At 42.9% G+C, this 15,123-nt stretch overlaps 2 protein-coding genes across 6 annotated transcripts in view; one reads left to right on the plus strand and one right to left on the minus strand.

The window, feature by feature from the left end:
* SLC19A1 (solute carrier family 19 member 1) overlaps positions 1–7,673 on the plus strand; it is a 29,460-nt gene extending 21,787 nt beyond the window's left edge. For all 3 annotated transcript variants that reach the window (XM_088146212.1, XM_088146214.1, XM_088146213.1), the window contains 4 exons: positions 673–1,429; positions 2,518–2,710; positions 3,420–3,561; positions 5,369–7,673. In XM_088146212.1, the coding sequence (XP_088002338.1) occupies positions 673–1,429; positions 2,518–2,710; positions 3,420–3,561; positions 5,369–5,557 (1,281 nt within the window). In that variant the 3' untranslated portion in view covers positions 5,558–7,673. The remainder of the gene's footprint in view (positions 1–672; positions 1,430–2,517; positions 2,711–3,419; positions 3,562–5,368) is intronic.
* COL18A1 (collagen type XVIII alpha 1 chain) overlaps positions 6,652–15,123 on the minus strand; it is an 88,180-nt gene continuing 79,708 nt past the window's right edge. For all 3 annotated transcript variants that reach the window (XM_088146209.1, XM_088146211.1, XM_088146210.1), the window contains 5 exons: positions 14,679–14,714; positions 13,198–13,515; positions 11,576–11,773; positions 9,722–9,837; positions 6,652–9,000 (listed from right to left, as the gene is read on the minus strand). In XM_088146209.1, the coding sequence (XP_088002335.1) occupies positions 8,787–9,000; positions 9,722–9,837; positions 11,576–11,773; positions 13,198–13,515; positions 14,679–14,714 (882 nt within the window). In that variant the 3' untranslated portion in view covers positions 6,652–8,786. The remainder of the gene's footprint in view (positions 9,001–9,721; positions 9,838–11,575; positions 11,774–13,197; positions 13,516–14,678; positions 14,715–15,123) is intronic.

Raw genomic sequence — 15,123 nt, forward strand, 5'->3', positions numbered from 1 at the left:
GAAGGGTCTCCAGATACCCACAGCTGCTTCTTGCCCTGTGCTCCTTTTTCTCCCCTCCAGCCACCATAGTCCATTCCTTCTGAGGGTGCTTTGCCCTCTTTTATGAGCTACATGCAGTCATTTCATTTCCCTATGTTGGCAACTCCATTTTATCCCTAGGAATTTTGAAAAAAACAGTTCCTCTGATGAACTAGGACATGTTCTAGCTAGATAACATTTGATAGCTTTCTATGTTTGTTGTAAATCTGTTTTTCTTCCCTTTCAGTCCCACCAAGTGATCAGTGTATTTCTACTCACTCACCCAGAATGCCATCAAGTTGTTATAGCAGTGGAAGTTTTTTGCCCTTATGGATTTTCCTGCCCCCCCCATCCCAGGTGTCCCTGAGTCAGCTGATTCTTCTTGTATAGTTGTTTTGGTTCCAGCTTCACAAGCACAATATGACTAGTACCTATAGTAACCCTAAAAGTCTTGGTGTCTGTTTCTCAGAAAAGAATGTGAAGAAGAAGCACCCAAATTAGTAAGTCATGAAGGAGGAGGACCTAGATGGTTAGTCTGCAGGTGAGGGGAGGTGAACGTGCAAGTTCCTAGCATCTTTCATACTAGAGTTCTTTACCCCTTTGGTTCAATCACTCTCATAAATCAGTTGCACTTGGTTTGGTTTTATCTTGCAGGTAACCAATGAAATTACACCCGTCCTGGCTTACTCCTACATGGCAGTATTGGTGCCCATCTTTCTACTCACAGACTATCTGCGATACAAGCCAATGCTGGTGCTGCAGAGCTTGAGCCACATTGCCATCTGGTTGCTGCTGATCTTTGGTACCAGCATCATTGCCATGCAGTTCATGGAGTTCTTCTATGGCATCACGATGGCTGCTCGGATAGCCTACTCCTCCTATATCTTCACCCTGGTCACCCCTTCGCGCTACCAGCGCATGGCCAGTTATTCCCGGTCTTCGGTGCTGATGGGCGTCTTCACCAGTTCCGTACTGGGACAACTCTGTGTCACAGTTGGAGGCACCACCTTCATGACAGTGAATTATATCTCGCTCGGCTTCATGTGCTTTGGGCTGGTCTTGACCCTCTTCCTGAAACGCCCAAAACGCAGCCTCCTCTTCAACAGGAGCAAGACCAGGTGCAATGGTACCTCACCCTCAGAGCTGGACAAAATGAACCCTGGGGCAGGGGAGCCCATGTGGCATAAGGCCTCTTCCTGGAAAAATCTGATCTTATTCCAGATGGTAGAAGAATTGGGGTCTCTTGTACAAATGCCCCAGCTGAGACTTTGGTCCCTCTGGTGGATATTCAATTCTGCTGGCTATTATCTGATGCTTTACTATGTGCATATTTTATGGAATGAAATATACCCCACCAGGGACAACAGAAAGGTCTACAATGGTGGAGTGGAAGCTGTTTCTACCCTGCTTGGTATATGGATATTTCTCTTCATCTGCAGTTGTGCTTTATGTATTTATCTTTTTCTCTGCTGTGCCCCAACCAGGGACTAATCATAACCTCCACTAATAATGAAGCAGACTGTCTTAAGACCACTGCCCTAAGCACCTTCATGCAAAGGCGAGTTCCACTGTTCATACTAAGGTCATCATGGATACTCTGTAATTATTGGGTTGTGATTCCCATTATTGTAGAACTAAGAAATCTGCAGCTGTAGTTGTAAAAGTCACTTGGGAATGATGAGAGGACCCGTGTTAGTCATCTAGCATAGAAAGTTGTATGGAAACATGGCCAGGGTGCTACGTCCTTGCATAATGAGCAAGGTGCTTTTGCTTGTTCAGATGCTTATTATTTATGCAAGTTCCCCTATCTCCAAGTGTGTAAAATGAATGCCTTATCTGGTTCACTAATGCCAGAGATCACAGGCTCAGTTCATTTCATCTATAGTCAAAAAGACAGGGAAGGACCACTTCCAGCAAGAAAAAACACCATTGCAAGCAGCGATCAACACCTTATAGAAAAAACACATTTTCCTGCGATGTCTCACTTTATATTGTTTCCCAGCAGTATTCTACCAAGGGATATTAAGTAGGTACATGTTCTGCTGCAATCATAAGGTCCTCTTATATTTGTAAGTTTATTCCTACCCCCCAAAATTGATTTACACCATCCTAAAATCCATGTTAGCAGAGTGGCATTCACTATGATTCATCATATCTCTGGCCCTGGAAAAAAATCTCTGCCCCCCTGCCCCCCCAGGTGTCCCTGAGTCAGCTGATTCTTCTTGTATAGTTGTTTTGGTTCCAGCTTCACAAGCACAATATGACTAGTACCTATAGTAACCCTAAAAGTCTTGGTGCTGTTCAACCCTAACAGTCTATATGCTGTTCAAACTAGTAGATCAGAAAGTTGCCAAATCTTGTTTGATAATTTTTTTTCCTCCACGGCATTGCTGGATGTACCTACTTAATATCCCTTGGTAGAATACTGCATAGAAAACTAGAGCCCTGTTTACGCATAAAGGCCCTGTCCCCTCTTGACAATCTTTTGTGTTTTCCCAGGTGCCATCACTGCTTTTGCTGCTGGCTTTGTGAAGATCCGATGGGCCTTCTGGTCAAAACTGGTGATTGGGGTTGTGACAGCAGTCCAAGCAGGCCTACTTTTGCTGATGAACACAACTGCCAATATTTGGCTGTGCTATGTGGCCTACATCCTTTTCAGGGGCTCCTATCAGTTTCTTGTGCCTATAGCTATGTGAGTGATGGTGGTGAGAACTGACAACTAAATTTACATTAGGTATAATGGTGAAAATGGATACACAGAACGTCCATCAACCCTGGAAACCAGTTCAGTATTGGAGTAAGAGCTATCATTCACGTGCCTGTAGAGTTACATGCTTGCGCACGTGCACGCACACAGAGTGTGGAGCAGGATCCAAACACAGTGCAATGTTCCAGGATCCTAAAAGCAATGCAGGATTTTTGTAAGGATGTTAAAACTGCAAAATACTGGATCAAGTAGTCTTTACTATCCTCTCGGACCAACAGGTTAATGCAGCTAACTTGAAAATAGTTTACTAATGATGATGACAAATACTTTTCTTCTAAAATCTTATTTTAGATTTCCAGTTTTTTTCTAAGAAACCTCCCCCCCCCTCCATTTATAGCGGTAGCTGTATTGCTGTAGCACGCTCTTCCCTAGTTTGCTGTCCTCAGATGTGTTGGTTGTAAACCTACACATTTTGTTGGCATGTGTATTATAAACATGTGGAGGTGGATGAAAATGTCTGCTGCCACACTTTCAGATTTTTAATAAAACTCATACTAACAATTGTGGGTGCCCCTCATTCAGAGTGATGTTTCAGCAAACCAGCTGAGTCCTTGTCCATAAAGTGACTCTTCTTTCTCCTCAATATATTTTGTGTTGGTGCCAAAGCTAACTTGCTTTCTCTCTCTGACCAAAGATTCCAGATTGCATCTTCGCTCTCCAAAGAACTCTGCGCTCTGGTGTTTGGTGTCAATACTTTCCTTGCCACAGTTCTGAAGACCATCATCACTATCATCATAACTGATAAGAGGGGTCTGGCTCTCTCAGTCCATCCTCAGGTAAGCTGAGGAGCAAGTTTATACTATAGTTATGGTAGCAGCCCCTTGCTCAGTAGAAACTGCCTATTAGGCTTTGCCTTGCCTGTTGTGGGGGGCCACATTAAAGTCCCTCCTGAGCAACAAGCCGAAGGAAGTTTGAGTAGACATACAGAACTACACAATCCAAGGGCAGACAAATATAATTCTTTATTATTGGCTATATGGGTGAGAGTTCAAGGCCAAAAGCTGGAGGCTCTACACTGCCTACCATTGATACCTATTAAGCCCAGTTTAGTCAATGGAGCTAGCTTACTCCCATTGTGTTATATATATATATTTTTTGTAGTAGAAACAGGAACAGTGAAGTTCAAAAGCACCTAAGTTATGAAAACCAGTATTATCTTTTTAATGTTTTAAATACACAGGTAGTCCTCGCTTACTGACCACTTGTTCAGCAACTGTTTGAAGTTACGATGGTGCTGAAAAAATAACTTTACGACCAATTTATGACTTTGCAGTGTCCCTCAGTCACATGATCACCATTATAGTCAGTACATGTCCTGTGCCTGACCTGTGGTTTTTTTTCCCCTCCTTTGCAGAGCAGAGATGGGAGAGGAAGGGATTACAAGAGAGTAAGCAGGCACACAATAACGAATGCACCAGGCTGTTTGCGTAGTGGGGCTGGTGGCTGCTGATGCCAGCGCATTGTGTATTCCCCATTGTGTGCCTGCTTACTCTCTTGTAATCCCTTCCTCTCCAATGAATGTAAATACAAACATGAATTCCCTTCCTGCTAATTATCCCAGCCCCGGGGCGAGCGTTCCAAAGGGCAGGGGAGTGGTTAGGAGGCAAACAAAAGCCAAAGTAGTCTTAATTTTGAGCTTGAAAGCAGTTGCGATCATGTGATAGTAACTGCTTCACTTAGTGATGGAGTGGCCAGTCCCAACTGTGGTTGCTAAACGAGGACTACCTGTATATTCTGGGTTTCCCAAACATTAGAGGAATCTCTGCCAGCTTCTGGATCTCCAAAAGATATGCTAGTGCAATCTGATGATCTTAGCAGAAGTAGACAAAAATACGCTTCTGCCCTTCTTAAAAATGCATTCAAATTGCTGCTGATATTTTCTATTTGCTAATATGTATTACAGTGATTTCCAAACATCTCACCTGCATCCTGCTTTGGAGAGCAGGTAGTTCAAGAAGAGGAAGTCTAATTTGTTCCCTTAAGAGTGATCAGGGCTGACACCTGCAGTGGTGGGCTTAAGGAAGTCCTAAAATTAGCTGCAACCACCAGGCAGGTTCAGGTACAAAGGTTAGATGTTGGAATAGATTTACTTTTCATTAATGGAAATCTCTAAAGGTAAACGTTTAGTTGGGCTATTGCAGATAAACTAATTCTGAGGTAAGAGAGCAAATGACTTTTTTCACTCACTTCCAATTCTGTCACTGAGGTGGCAAGATTCCCCTGCCTGCCCCTCGTCCCTCTTCTCCTGAAGGAGAAGGAAGGGGATTGGGATTGACGGCTGAGCCAGTGTTTGTGTTCAGACACAGTATGGTATGGCACAGAAATAACCAGGCTGGCGGCAGGTGCAGAGGTGAAATTTCCAAGAGGCCTCTGGATGGCCATGGTGGAAAGTAGGATGCTATACTGGATGGCCCCGTTGAGCTGATCCAATTTCAGGGCTCTTCTGTTGCTCTTTTGAAGGCCCATTTCTGCTTTTTTCGTCCTTAGGTGGATTGATGGTTAGCTTTCATTTCTTATGCATTGAGATTATGAAGCCCTGTATTGTTCTTCATCGAAATACTCAGGTGTTTTCTCTTCTTCTAGTTCTATGTTTACTTTGGCTACTTCACCGTTCTGACTGGGGCATATCTTTTGTCATTTGTCTACGGGACTGCAAGGCACAGTGCATGTAAGACACCCCAAGAGGCCACACCAGCCAAGGAACTCTGCAGCCCAGTTGAGGAAAATGTGGACAAGGAAAGAAGCCCAGAACTGGCTAGCTCCAAAGCCTGAGAACTGTCCCAGTCTTGGTACATATCTGGAGAGGATTTGCCTGCCGTGTCCCATCTGAGATGAGACATGGCAATCATGGCAGTCAGCACTTATCGTGGCAATCAGTGCTTATCAAAGTCCATGCACCGCTATTTTCACAATATCAGTACTCTGCAGAAGCCCAGAGGAAAGAGCTTGCTTGATTTAAGATGCAACTTGTGTGCAGGTAACATTTCTGGCAGCCACAGTTCTCCCTCTTCCTTCTGCAGGCACCTTCTTCTTGAGCCAAGTTGTACCAGAGCAATATTTGCCAATGTTATAATTGAGGACCTAATTATATGATTGTATGAATTTGCTTTTAAATCTTTGTGTTCCTAGTCCTATCATGTAAACTTGCCAAAAGACAGAGCAAGCTAGACTAAGGCACTTTTAATGTTGATACTGTTAATATGCTGTGATGTGACTCTTAATAACTCAAAAAACATTTCTGTTTTCCCTTTATAAGAAAACAGAGATCCTTTTCACATTTGACTCCTGGTACTTCTAATCTGCCATACTCAGAAAGCATACTGTAAACAATGAAACTGCCAGACAAAAAAAATATGCCCTCAAATTCATGAGGAATACTGACTGGCAGACACAGGACCAAAGTGAGCTTGACAATCCAGTCTACTCCATTAAAAACCAAGAGTTTGCATTTTGATTAATGCTCATGCTCCTCTCCCACAAAGACCAAGCATTTCTTTTTAAGCCACTTTTTTATGGAGCTGACTCACATGATCCCTACAGGAGCCTACTGGGAGAAGCAGGATTTGAAAGGAAAGTAGGTCAGGACTTACGTAGAGAATCTTCAAGCAGCAACCTGTATGCATTTCTAAGCGTGTCCAATATGTGTGCAGTTTTATTTACAATGAATTTTTTTTTAAAAAGGTACAGTAAGCCTTGTGGCTTGGTAGTCAGACCTTTCGACACTGACACCCTGGGTTTGCCCCAGATTCTGATAATTCAGGGGTGCTTCACAGATACCCAGAAGCATCTGTTACTACTTCATATGCTCCAGGACAAGGCCAAGCTAGGCTAAGCTTTCAGTAAAGATCCACAAAGCACAGCCAGCATTAGAGGAGGATACTTTCCTTTATTCAGTGCCTTTAGAAAACAGTTTATAATACACAACACGCAACTGACGAAGATATAGAGATCCACAGGCTTTTAAAACTGCATTAAATTTTCACAAAATACAGTAGACAGTAAGAAAACTGACTGTATGACTTGCACAAATTTTCCCCACCGCGGTAGCAACATTTTCTTAGGACGGTAAAAACAAAGCTAAGTAGGAATTTAGCACCTTGGTTTTTAAAAACCAACTCAAATGAATGGGTATGGAGCAAGCATCAGCCTGGCCGAGGTTCTGGGCACCAAGATGCAAGACAGGTGATGTAGATCAGACACTCCATAGCAGTTAAGCCTACCCACAGAGGAAAGGCCCCAAGTTGCTTTGCTATGACTCGCTCTTATGATGGCTTTTAAAAAGGCTCCAGGGTCAGGACTCCAAGCTGTGCTTTTATAGGGGAGCAAAGCAGACACAACCCCCGTCTACTCCAGTGGTCTCCACACCTTAAAATATCCTTGTGCTTTAATGCTTTGGAATGCATAGGCGTGGTTCCTACCCATAATCAGGAACAGGGGAAGACACAATTATTGATTGGATGGGTGGGTTTCTTTTAACTTTGGTTTGAAAGAAGTGGCTAACAGCACTTAACCTGATGTTCATTGGCACAGGGGTTTGCCAGGTTTTGAGTGAACTTGACCTGATGTGTTGAAGGTAGCTCCTTGTGGGTGCATTTGGTTTTCTTGTCTACTGTTACCTGGCCGCTGCTTTCTAAAGCCAGGGACCGTTTACATTATGCACTCCCTGGTAACTGAGGTTGGAACCTGGCTGGGATGGTGTGCATGGAACAGGCTCTCTCTCCAAGCAGTGGCTGCTATCAGCAGGTCAAGGGGAGAGGACTGGCAGGGCTTTGATAACTAATGGGAGCTCTAGGGATCCCCAGGTTTTGCTGTAACCCAGTTTCTGTGGCAAATGCCTGGGTGAGGTAAAGAATGGCAACTTCCCTGCAAAGCAGAGAAGAAAAATCTTTTAAACAACAACGAATCCTCAATAAAAGAAAAAATAGAGATTCTTTTTGTGGTAACTGTGCTCCATTTGTGCTTCCCTCCAGACCCCTAAGGAAAATTCCACACCTAAATCACCTTTAAGGCGATTGTAACACTTCTGTCACTTTTAAGAACAAGAAATGGGCAATTAAGGGACATGGGAAGAATGGTGCTGAATGATTGCTAGTGTTATTCATCTCTCTCTTCTGGCCCTGTTTCTGCAGAGGATGTTGCAAACTCTGCAGCAGGAATTGTAACTAGCCTTTGAAGGGAGCAGTATTACTTCCTTCTGTGTCTGAAATAAAAAAAGCAAAAGCAGTTGAGCCAGCTGGCAAGGCCAGCAGAATGGCAATGGCAAGTTGTTTGAAATAGGAAGTTTTTGATGCTGTGCAGGGCACATGCCGAAAAGCCTGCCCGGGGCCTATAAGATGATTTTGGTGATGAACGTTTCAGCAAGATCAAATACGTTTCCTTTAGCTCCATGCCCCTAATAGAAGAGCAGATGGTACCATGTGTGCCTAGTGACTGGGATTTAAAACGCCGAGGACATGCTCACAATAAGGGCTTCCAAAGATAGCACTTCCCTGTTTGGGGAAGCCATCTTGTACTAAGTCAATAAAAATAAATAGATCTTCTGACATCCCATTTGGCCTTGGCTTTCTTATTTAAAGGAACCTATGGACTGTTCGGAAAGGTAAGAGGGAAAGGGAGGTGATCAGGGAAGCTTTAAGATAACAAGAAAAAAAGCCATCGGACTACATATGAGCAGGAGGAGACAGAGAGAGAACACCATTTCAGGGGCTGCGCTTGCCCGGAGCCTGCCTTGCATATAATCCTGTTCTGCCTGAGCCCCTCCAGCAGCTGTGCTCAGAGGAAACAAAAACAAAAAACAGCATCAGATCTGTGCCGTAAATCATAGGAAAATGCTCTTTGGCTTTTTTGTTCATTTATCTGCTTGGTTGCTATATTATGAAACTGGCTGGACATGTTATCCTGATTGACGGTGGAGGTGGAGGAATCTCTTGCCTGCTCCCCACTGCAGAAGGAGCACCTTGGGACTCTCAGCCTCCACTTGCAATCAGCCCATTCCGGGGTTCTATTTCTTGGAAGATGTCATGAAGCTGTTTTCGATGCAAAGGACGACAAAGGCGTTTCTGCAGCTGTTGCTCTTCTGTTCAAGCAGCTTGCCTGATGCTAGCGAGGAGGCCTGGCCAGTCACCACTGTGTCATCTGTCCGCCACGTCTCGCAGTAGCTCTCTGTTAGTCGCCGTCCCTTGGTATCAGAGCCATGCCATACGTACTTCTGAGGCCTGAAAAGTATCTTCATGTGAAGGCCATTTCACACACACAAGCACTATGAAGGCATTCATGCACCCTGCTATGCTATTGCTTAACTATATTTGAGTCAACTACACTTGACTGGGTTGGTGCAACTTAATAAGTAATAAATTATGGTTTAAGAACAGTGGCTGGGTTGTTTCAGCACGCTAAGCCAAAACAGAACCATACTATGACTTAGTCTGAAGCATGAGCCCTGCCTCTGGTGGACCATGATTTGGTGCAGGATTTGCAGTGCCTAATCATGCCTGAGCTGTTGTAACCACTACTCATGCTCCATAAAGTTAAGGAAATCTGAGCAAATCTTATTGCCTATCCTAGGGAAAGAAAAAATATGCTGGAGCCAGATAGTGGTTTGACACAAAACATCTACTCTGCTCTGGACCAAAAATTACAAATGTTGCTAAAGGGCTACATAACATGCCTGACAAAGCAAACCTTTTTGTCTCTATAAATATTTTATTGCTGCATCCTTACCTCCAAAAATACTTCATGTGGGGCTGGGGAGCAGTGGAGGAGAAACATAAACTGCATTGTTTACAAAGGTCAAGAAGGAAGGAGGCCCTTCTGGGGATGCCTTTGGAAACACTGGACATGCAGAGGCCTGACCCAGCGGGAGGTAGAGCAGACTTAAAATCAAAGCACATTCCAACTTCTTCATCCACAGGAAAATAAATCTCACCCCCAACTTACCATGCAGAGTCTCTTAGGACGTCCCTCCCATCAAAGGAGAGGATACGAACCCCAGTTCTGAATGGAGCTTCAGAGCCTGAGAAGAGGTTCTCCCAGTTATTAAACAACACTTCATCCTGGAAAGAAAGAAGACAGAGCAATGTAGTTGCCTAAGCGTTATTTCACAAACATTTTCTGCCTAGAAATATTCTTTAGACTGAGCTTTCCAATTCAAGGACTAGCTCACTGAGACAGCATTTGCTGTGCCTGTCAAAACCCCTTCCTATTTCCAGCTGAAGGAACTCTGGTAACGTACCTGGAAAACACTCTTGTCCATGACCTGGGAGTATGTTTGTTCGTTCATTCATTCATTCATTCATTCATTCATTCATTCATTCATTCATTCATTCATTCATTCTATAAAGCCACTTAACACAGATTCTGTGTGGCACAAAATTAAAGCTAATGTAACTCCTAAAAAACAAACATAAGAATAGACTGAAACACAACAGAGGAACAATATCTCATTGGATTCACCATCAATCTAGCCCAGAGCTTGGGGGAAAAGAGGTTTTTAGAGATTGTCTAAAGACTTGTTAGGTTGAGGCAACCTAAATCTTGGGGGGATATCAGGAGCCGTTTAAGGCAGCTTCTACAGTTCTAAATTAACCAGAAGTTCTAAATTAAGTTTTGAATATTCTTTGGAAATGAAATGTTCAGTGTCCAAAGTAGAACTTGTTGATCCATATGAAGGCATTATATTATTTTCAAAATAACTTTTTTGTAAAAGAAAGCAGGCTCACATCTTTTAAAGGCATGGGTCAAGTGCCTACCGTGACTTTCCTAACCAAAAATCATTCTTATAAAGAGCATTAATATGCAAAATGTCTGGGAAGATGTCAGCTAATTTAGTATAATCAATTTTGGTTGCCCCACAATGACAAAAAGGATATAATTACTTACATGCTTTACCTTGCATGGCTCAGAGCTGAATTTTATCTGCCATACTAAATCACCTTTACTTAAAAAATAATTATCTTTAAAACTATAATCTCTTGCCATGTTTACCACCTTCTTATTGGCCACATTCCATCAATACCCTAGTTTGGTACGCTGCCCAGAGTCCACTGGAGGCGGGTGGCCAATAAATTTAAATAAATAAATAAATAATAATGCCCTTAAACCTCTGTGCTCAATGCACTGTTCCAGGAGAGATTTGACCCAAGCAGAGTAGAACAAAATTTCCATAGATGCAATCTAGAACTATTCTAGGATTTCAGCTGTTGTCCTGCCCTGTTGATTCATGTAATCTAAAATTATTTTCATACGTTTTACTATTGTCAGGCATCCTGTATACGTGCCAATGATCCTTCCTACTGAAATACAGACATGGTCAGTGACATCTACTCAATTTAGGATTTGTCTTAGTCTTTCACCCGTCAAAATCCTATTGGGCAAAGGGTGTACTGCAATATCAAATGAAAATGTTACAAGCTTTTCCTTTACACTTTTGCTCAAAGTATTTACAAAGAGATTAAACTAAACCCAGTACAAAACACGTAATGCTCTATCTGCGTGGCTGAATAGCCATCGGTGAACGCTTTTGTTACCTGCTTACCAAGAAGAATGTGAGCTGTCTCGTGCAAAGTCATGCTTAAACCAAGATCAATTAACTAGTTCCATAGTACAATATTGCCTTGTTCTACAATTGTTTTTTAAAAAAGGAGCTAAGTTTAGTCTGCTGCAGTTTGTTCCCAAGAAGCCCATGCTGGATTGCTTTCTGGGATTGTGGTGTTTTCTCCCCTAAAGACTTACAGATTGTCTTCTCAATAATTGGATGAAGCTTAATTTGCTCAGGTCTGTGACCCAACATACCCTGAGATTGACAATGGGCACCGTGCTCCTGTCTGCCCTGCGCACTATGCTGTAGAGGTCTTGCAGCCGGGAGGAGAGGAACGCTCGGAAAGTACCAGATAGTCCAACCTGCCGGGCTTGCTGGAAGCACTGGAAATCCGCTCCTCGGATGCCCCGCATGCTGCCGCTCTGGGGAGCGTTCAGGGCTATAAGATGCAGCTGGAAAAGCAAACAGACAGTCACACACGAGGAAGAGCCAGTATCAGTATTTCATTTGGCTGATTCCTGCTGTTGCTTCCTAGCAGTGGAAAGTATCTGCTCCTATCAAATGCAAGTTATCCAGACCAATTTTTCATCTCACAGCTGCCTAGAAGGATCTTACAGGTTTTGCTATTTAACAGCTGGATCCTCAAAAGCCGGCAGTGTGATATAGTGATGATTAGGAGACGTCAAATCCTGATTCAGTTCTGAAGCTCACTGATTCTCACTGATCTTGGGCCAATCATCATCTGCCAGCCTAATCTATTTCGAGATAAAAGGGAAGAGAGGTCCAATGATTACATTCATGCAAGCTGCTTAATATAGTTAACAAAATAACCTGTTGTCTTGAATTACATAATACACTGAGCCATACGCTAACCAAACAGATCAGTATAATGTGCTAATCCATACAAAGAAGACAAAAACAGCAATGTAGATACTAGATTTTGAACTGAGTATCAACATAGCTTGTGTGTGCTGCCTTAGTGGAAGGGTGGACTATCTATATTTTTTGTGAGTCTCTTATGACATGGAAGCACAAATGCCATGGTGAAAATCCTTCACTTGCAAGATATACTTCCAAGCCAAGCTCACTTCCAAAAATGGAAGACATTATTTCCTAGAAGACAATGGCTGTGATGCGGCACTGTTTACCAGGAATGTTATTTCTTTCCATATTTTAGGATGCTCCCACATGACAGACTCCACCTGTAAAAGTAGGTAGGTAACTGCCTATTTCAGTTTTGAGGCTTAAACAACTAGTTAACTGCTTGAATTGAAAACATGGCATATGATTTATAGATATGAGTTAGGTCATGTTAGAAATAGGTGCAGTTTAATGCAGCTGAATATGATTCATGGAGGAGTTTGCATGGGCCAGATGGTTCTGCTCCTTGCTCTTATGACAATCCCATGGTTGTCTACCCCTAAAAGCTAGTCCCCGTGTTTTTTCATCTGCATTTGCATTCTGGGTGCATCTTGTTCTGCTCACTAGCAAGATGGCAATCTAAGGAAATTGTATCAAGGTGTTGTTGTTTTTTGGTCCATTCGCCAAGAGCCATTGCTCCTGTGACATCTCCCATGATCTCAACATCTGTTTACATTAATTTACCATTGCTGGCTGTTTTCATAATAGCACCTTAAATCTCCTTTTATGGAAGAAGTCAACTGATTTGACAATACACCAGGGTGCAGCGAATACTGCAGTGTTGTCCAAACTTGGCCACTTTAAGATGAGTGGACTTCAACTCCCAGAATTCCCCAGCCAGCATGGCTGGCTGGGGAATTCTGGGAGTTAAAGTCCACTCATCTTAAAGTGGCCAGGTTTGGACAACACTGGAATACTGGAACAAAGACCACTTTGATTATGTATGGGCACTCACAGCAGGCTGGAAGGCATGATGCGTGTGGACTGCCAAAGGAGCAGTCTCAGTCTGGCGGTGGTTGGGAAAGAAATGGTCCAAGGATCCTTGCTGGGACTGTGCTCCCTGATGAGGTTGGTGGATGGCAGGTTGCTCAGGAAGGTGGTGTGAGTTGACAATACTCTCATCCCCTCTCCAAGGCTTGGCAGTAGAATAAGTACTATGTTCCCGATGTGCATGCACTGGTGAGTGTGGCTGAAATGGACGCTGGGATCCAGAGGAGGCTGTATCTCCGTGAGAGTAATGGATGCTGGAAGACCTGTCATAGACTTCATTGTCCTGGAATGGGATGAAGAATCATACTCCTTTGGAGAGCTTATCTATTAAGCACTGCCACAGGGCAGAACTCATCACATCACAACCACATTTTCTGCCATTCACAGTGCAATCCAACTTGGTTTGCATTCATCTACCATTCAGTATTGGTGCTTCAAGATCTTTTATGGGTTCACTATCTGCTAACAACACACAGTTGGTAGAACCCAGCTCTCTGTCCCAGTTTAAATCTACCTTCTGTGCAGCACAGGACTAGCATTCTCTCAAAAAGTATGAAAGCCATGTTTTTAAAAAAGAGGTCTGGTGTACTTGAACGAGTGCCAAACCTGTTTGTAAGGAGCTGACATATTTTGGGAAGTGGTAGTCATGTATTACACAGGTAGATGCCTTTGCAAAAGTCAAGTGCCTGGTCTCTCCTGCAGTCCATGCCCACATGATAACAGGGCAGTTCCCAGTGACCAGAGATGAGTAGATCCCATCCCTGACAGTGTAATTAATCACATTGTCAATAAAGCATCCTAGATAATAACAGTGGCAAAAGCCATGTTGGGAGAAGAAGAAAACTGAAACATTTAAAGCCAACTAAACTGCCTCAGGTATGAATAGGGCATGAGTCAAAGGCAATATGAGGACATGGCATAAAAAAAGGGCTACCAGGGCATTTTCATGCTAAAGTCAATGAAACACATGGCTAAGGTCACAGCCAATCCTCTAGTTGTTTTGCAGGGACAATGGATGGCTTCTTCCCCATTCAGATGAGTGAAAGATTCTCTACTCACTCAGAGTGGCAGGGAGAGGTCCCAATGCCAAAAAACAGAATCTCAGTTCCTTTTGAGGATCCTTCGCTACCCTTTTCTCAGCAGTGCAGTTTCTCCCTTTATGCATATGGATGAGGAAACCATACAATTCACTTACATGGGGGAGAATTTCCCCTCTCCCTAGTTGCCACTGCCTAATAACCCAAGTTGCATTGCATTCAGACAAGACATAAGCTATCTTGATTTGTTAAAAGGGGATAACTACGTATGGAAATCCAAGCATTAAACAAATCCTAAAGAAACATAAACATTCCTGAAGCAGAAAAGACCTAGCAGCAAGTGTAGGATGTTCCATAGAAATAGGTTTTCCAGCTACGGTCCAGTGCTAGATAATAATGTTCCACCTACCAGTCCAGAGCCAGGAATGGATATTCTTTCCTCAAGCTGAAATTGAACCAGAACAATTACTAAAGAATGTATATAGCACTTGTTTATAGCAATTCCCAGCCAACATCTTGAAACAGCTAAATTTTTGGTAATAATACTGACACACAGAAATTATAGAAAACAAACAAACAAATGAACAAACATTTTCAGCATGTCATTCTCCTTTCTAGGAGTTTAGGAAAAAAACATTTCACAAGCCTATTTCCTGCCTGCTCCAGGCCTGCTGCAATTTTTTGAGTTGCAGGGTATATAAATGGTTTTCCCAGGACATTGGGGACCTTAGTGATGGTGAAGCTGGATTTGTAACAGTTGTATTTATTTACATAGCTTAAGACCTGAGAAGATCAGATGACAAAGACTGGCCACATTTAAATTGACATTAAACAATGCAATGTGAATCAAGCCC

The sequence above is a fragment of the Python bivittatus genome, unplaced genomic scaffold (assembly GCF_059951505.1).
Source record: "Python bivittatus isolate LINGU-HERP-01145 unplaced genomic scaffold, Pbiv_v1 ctg000480_np1212, whole genome shotgun sequence".
NCBI lineage: Eukaryota > Metazoa > Chordata > Lepidosauria > Squamata > Pythonidae > Python > Python bivittatus.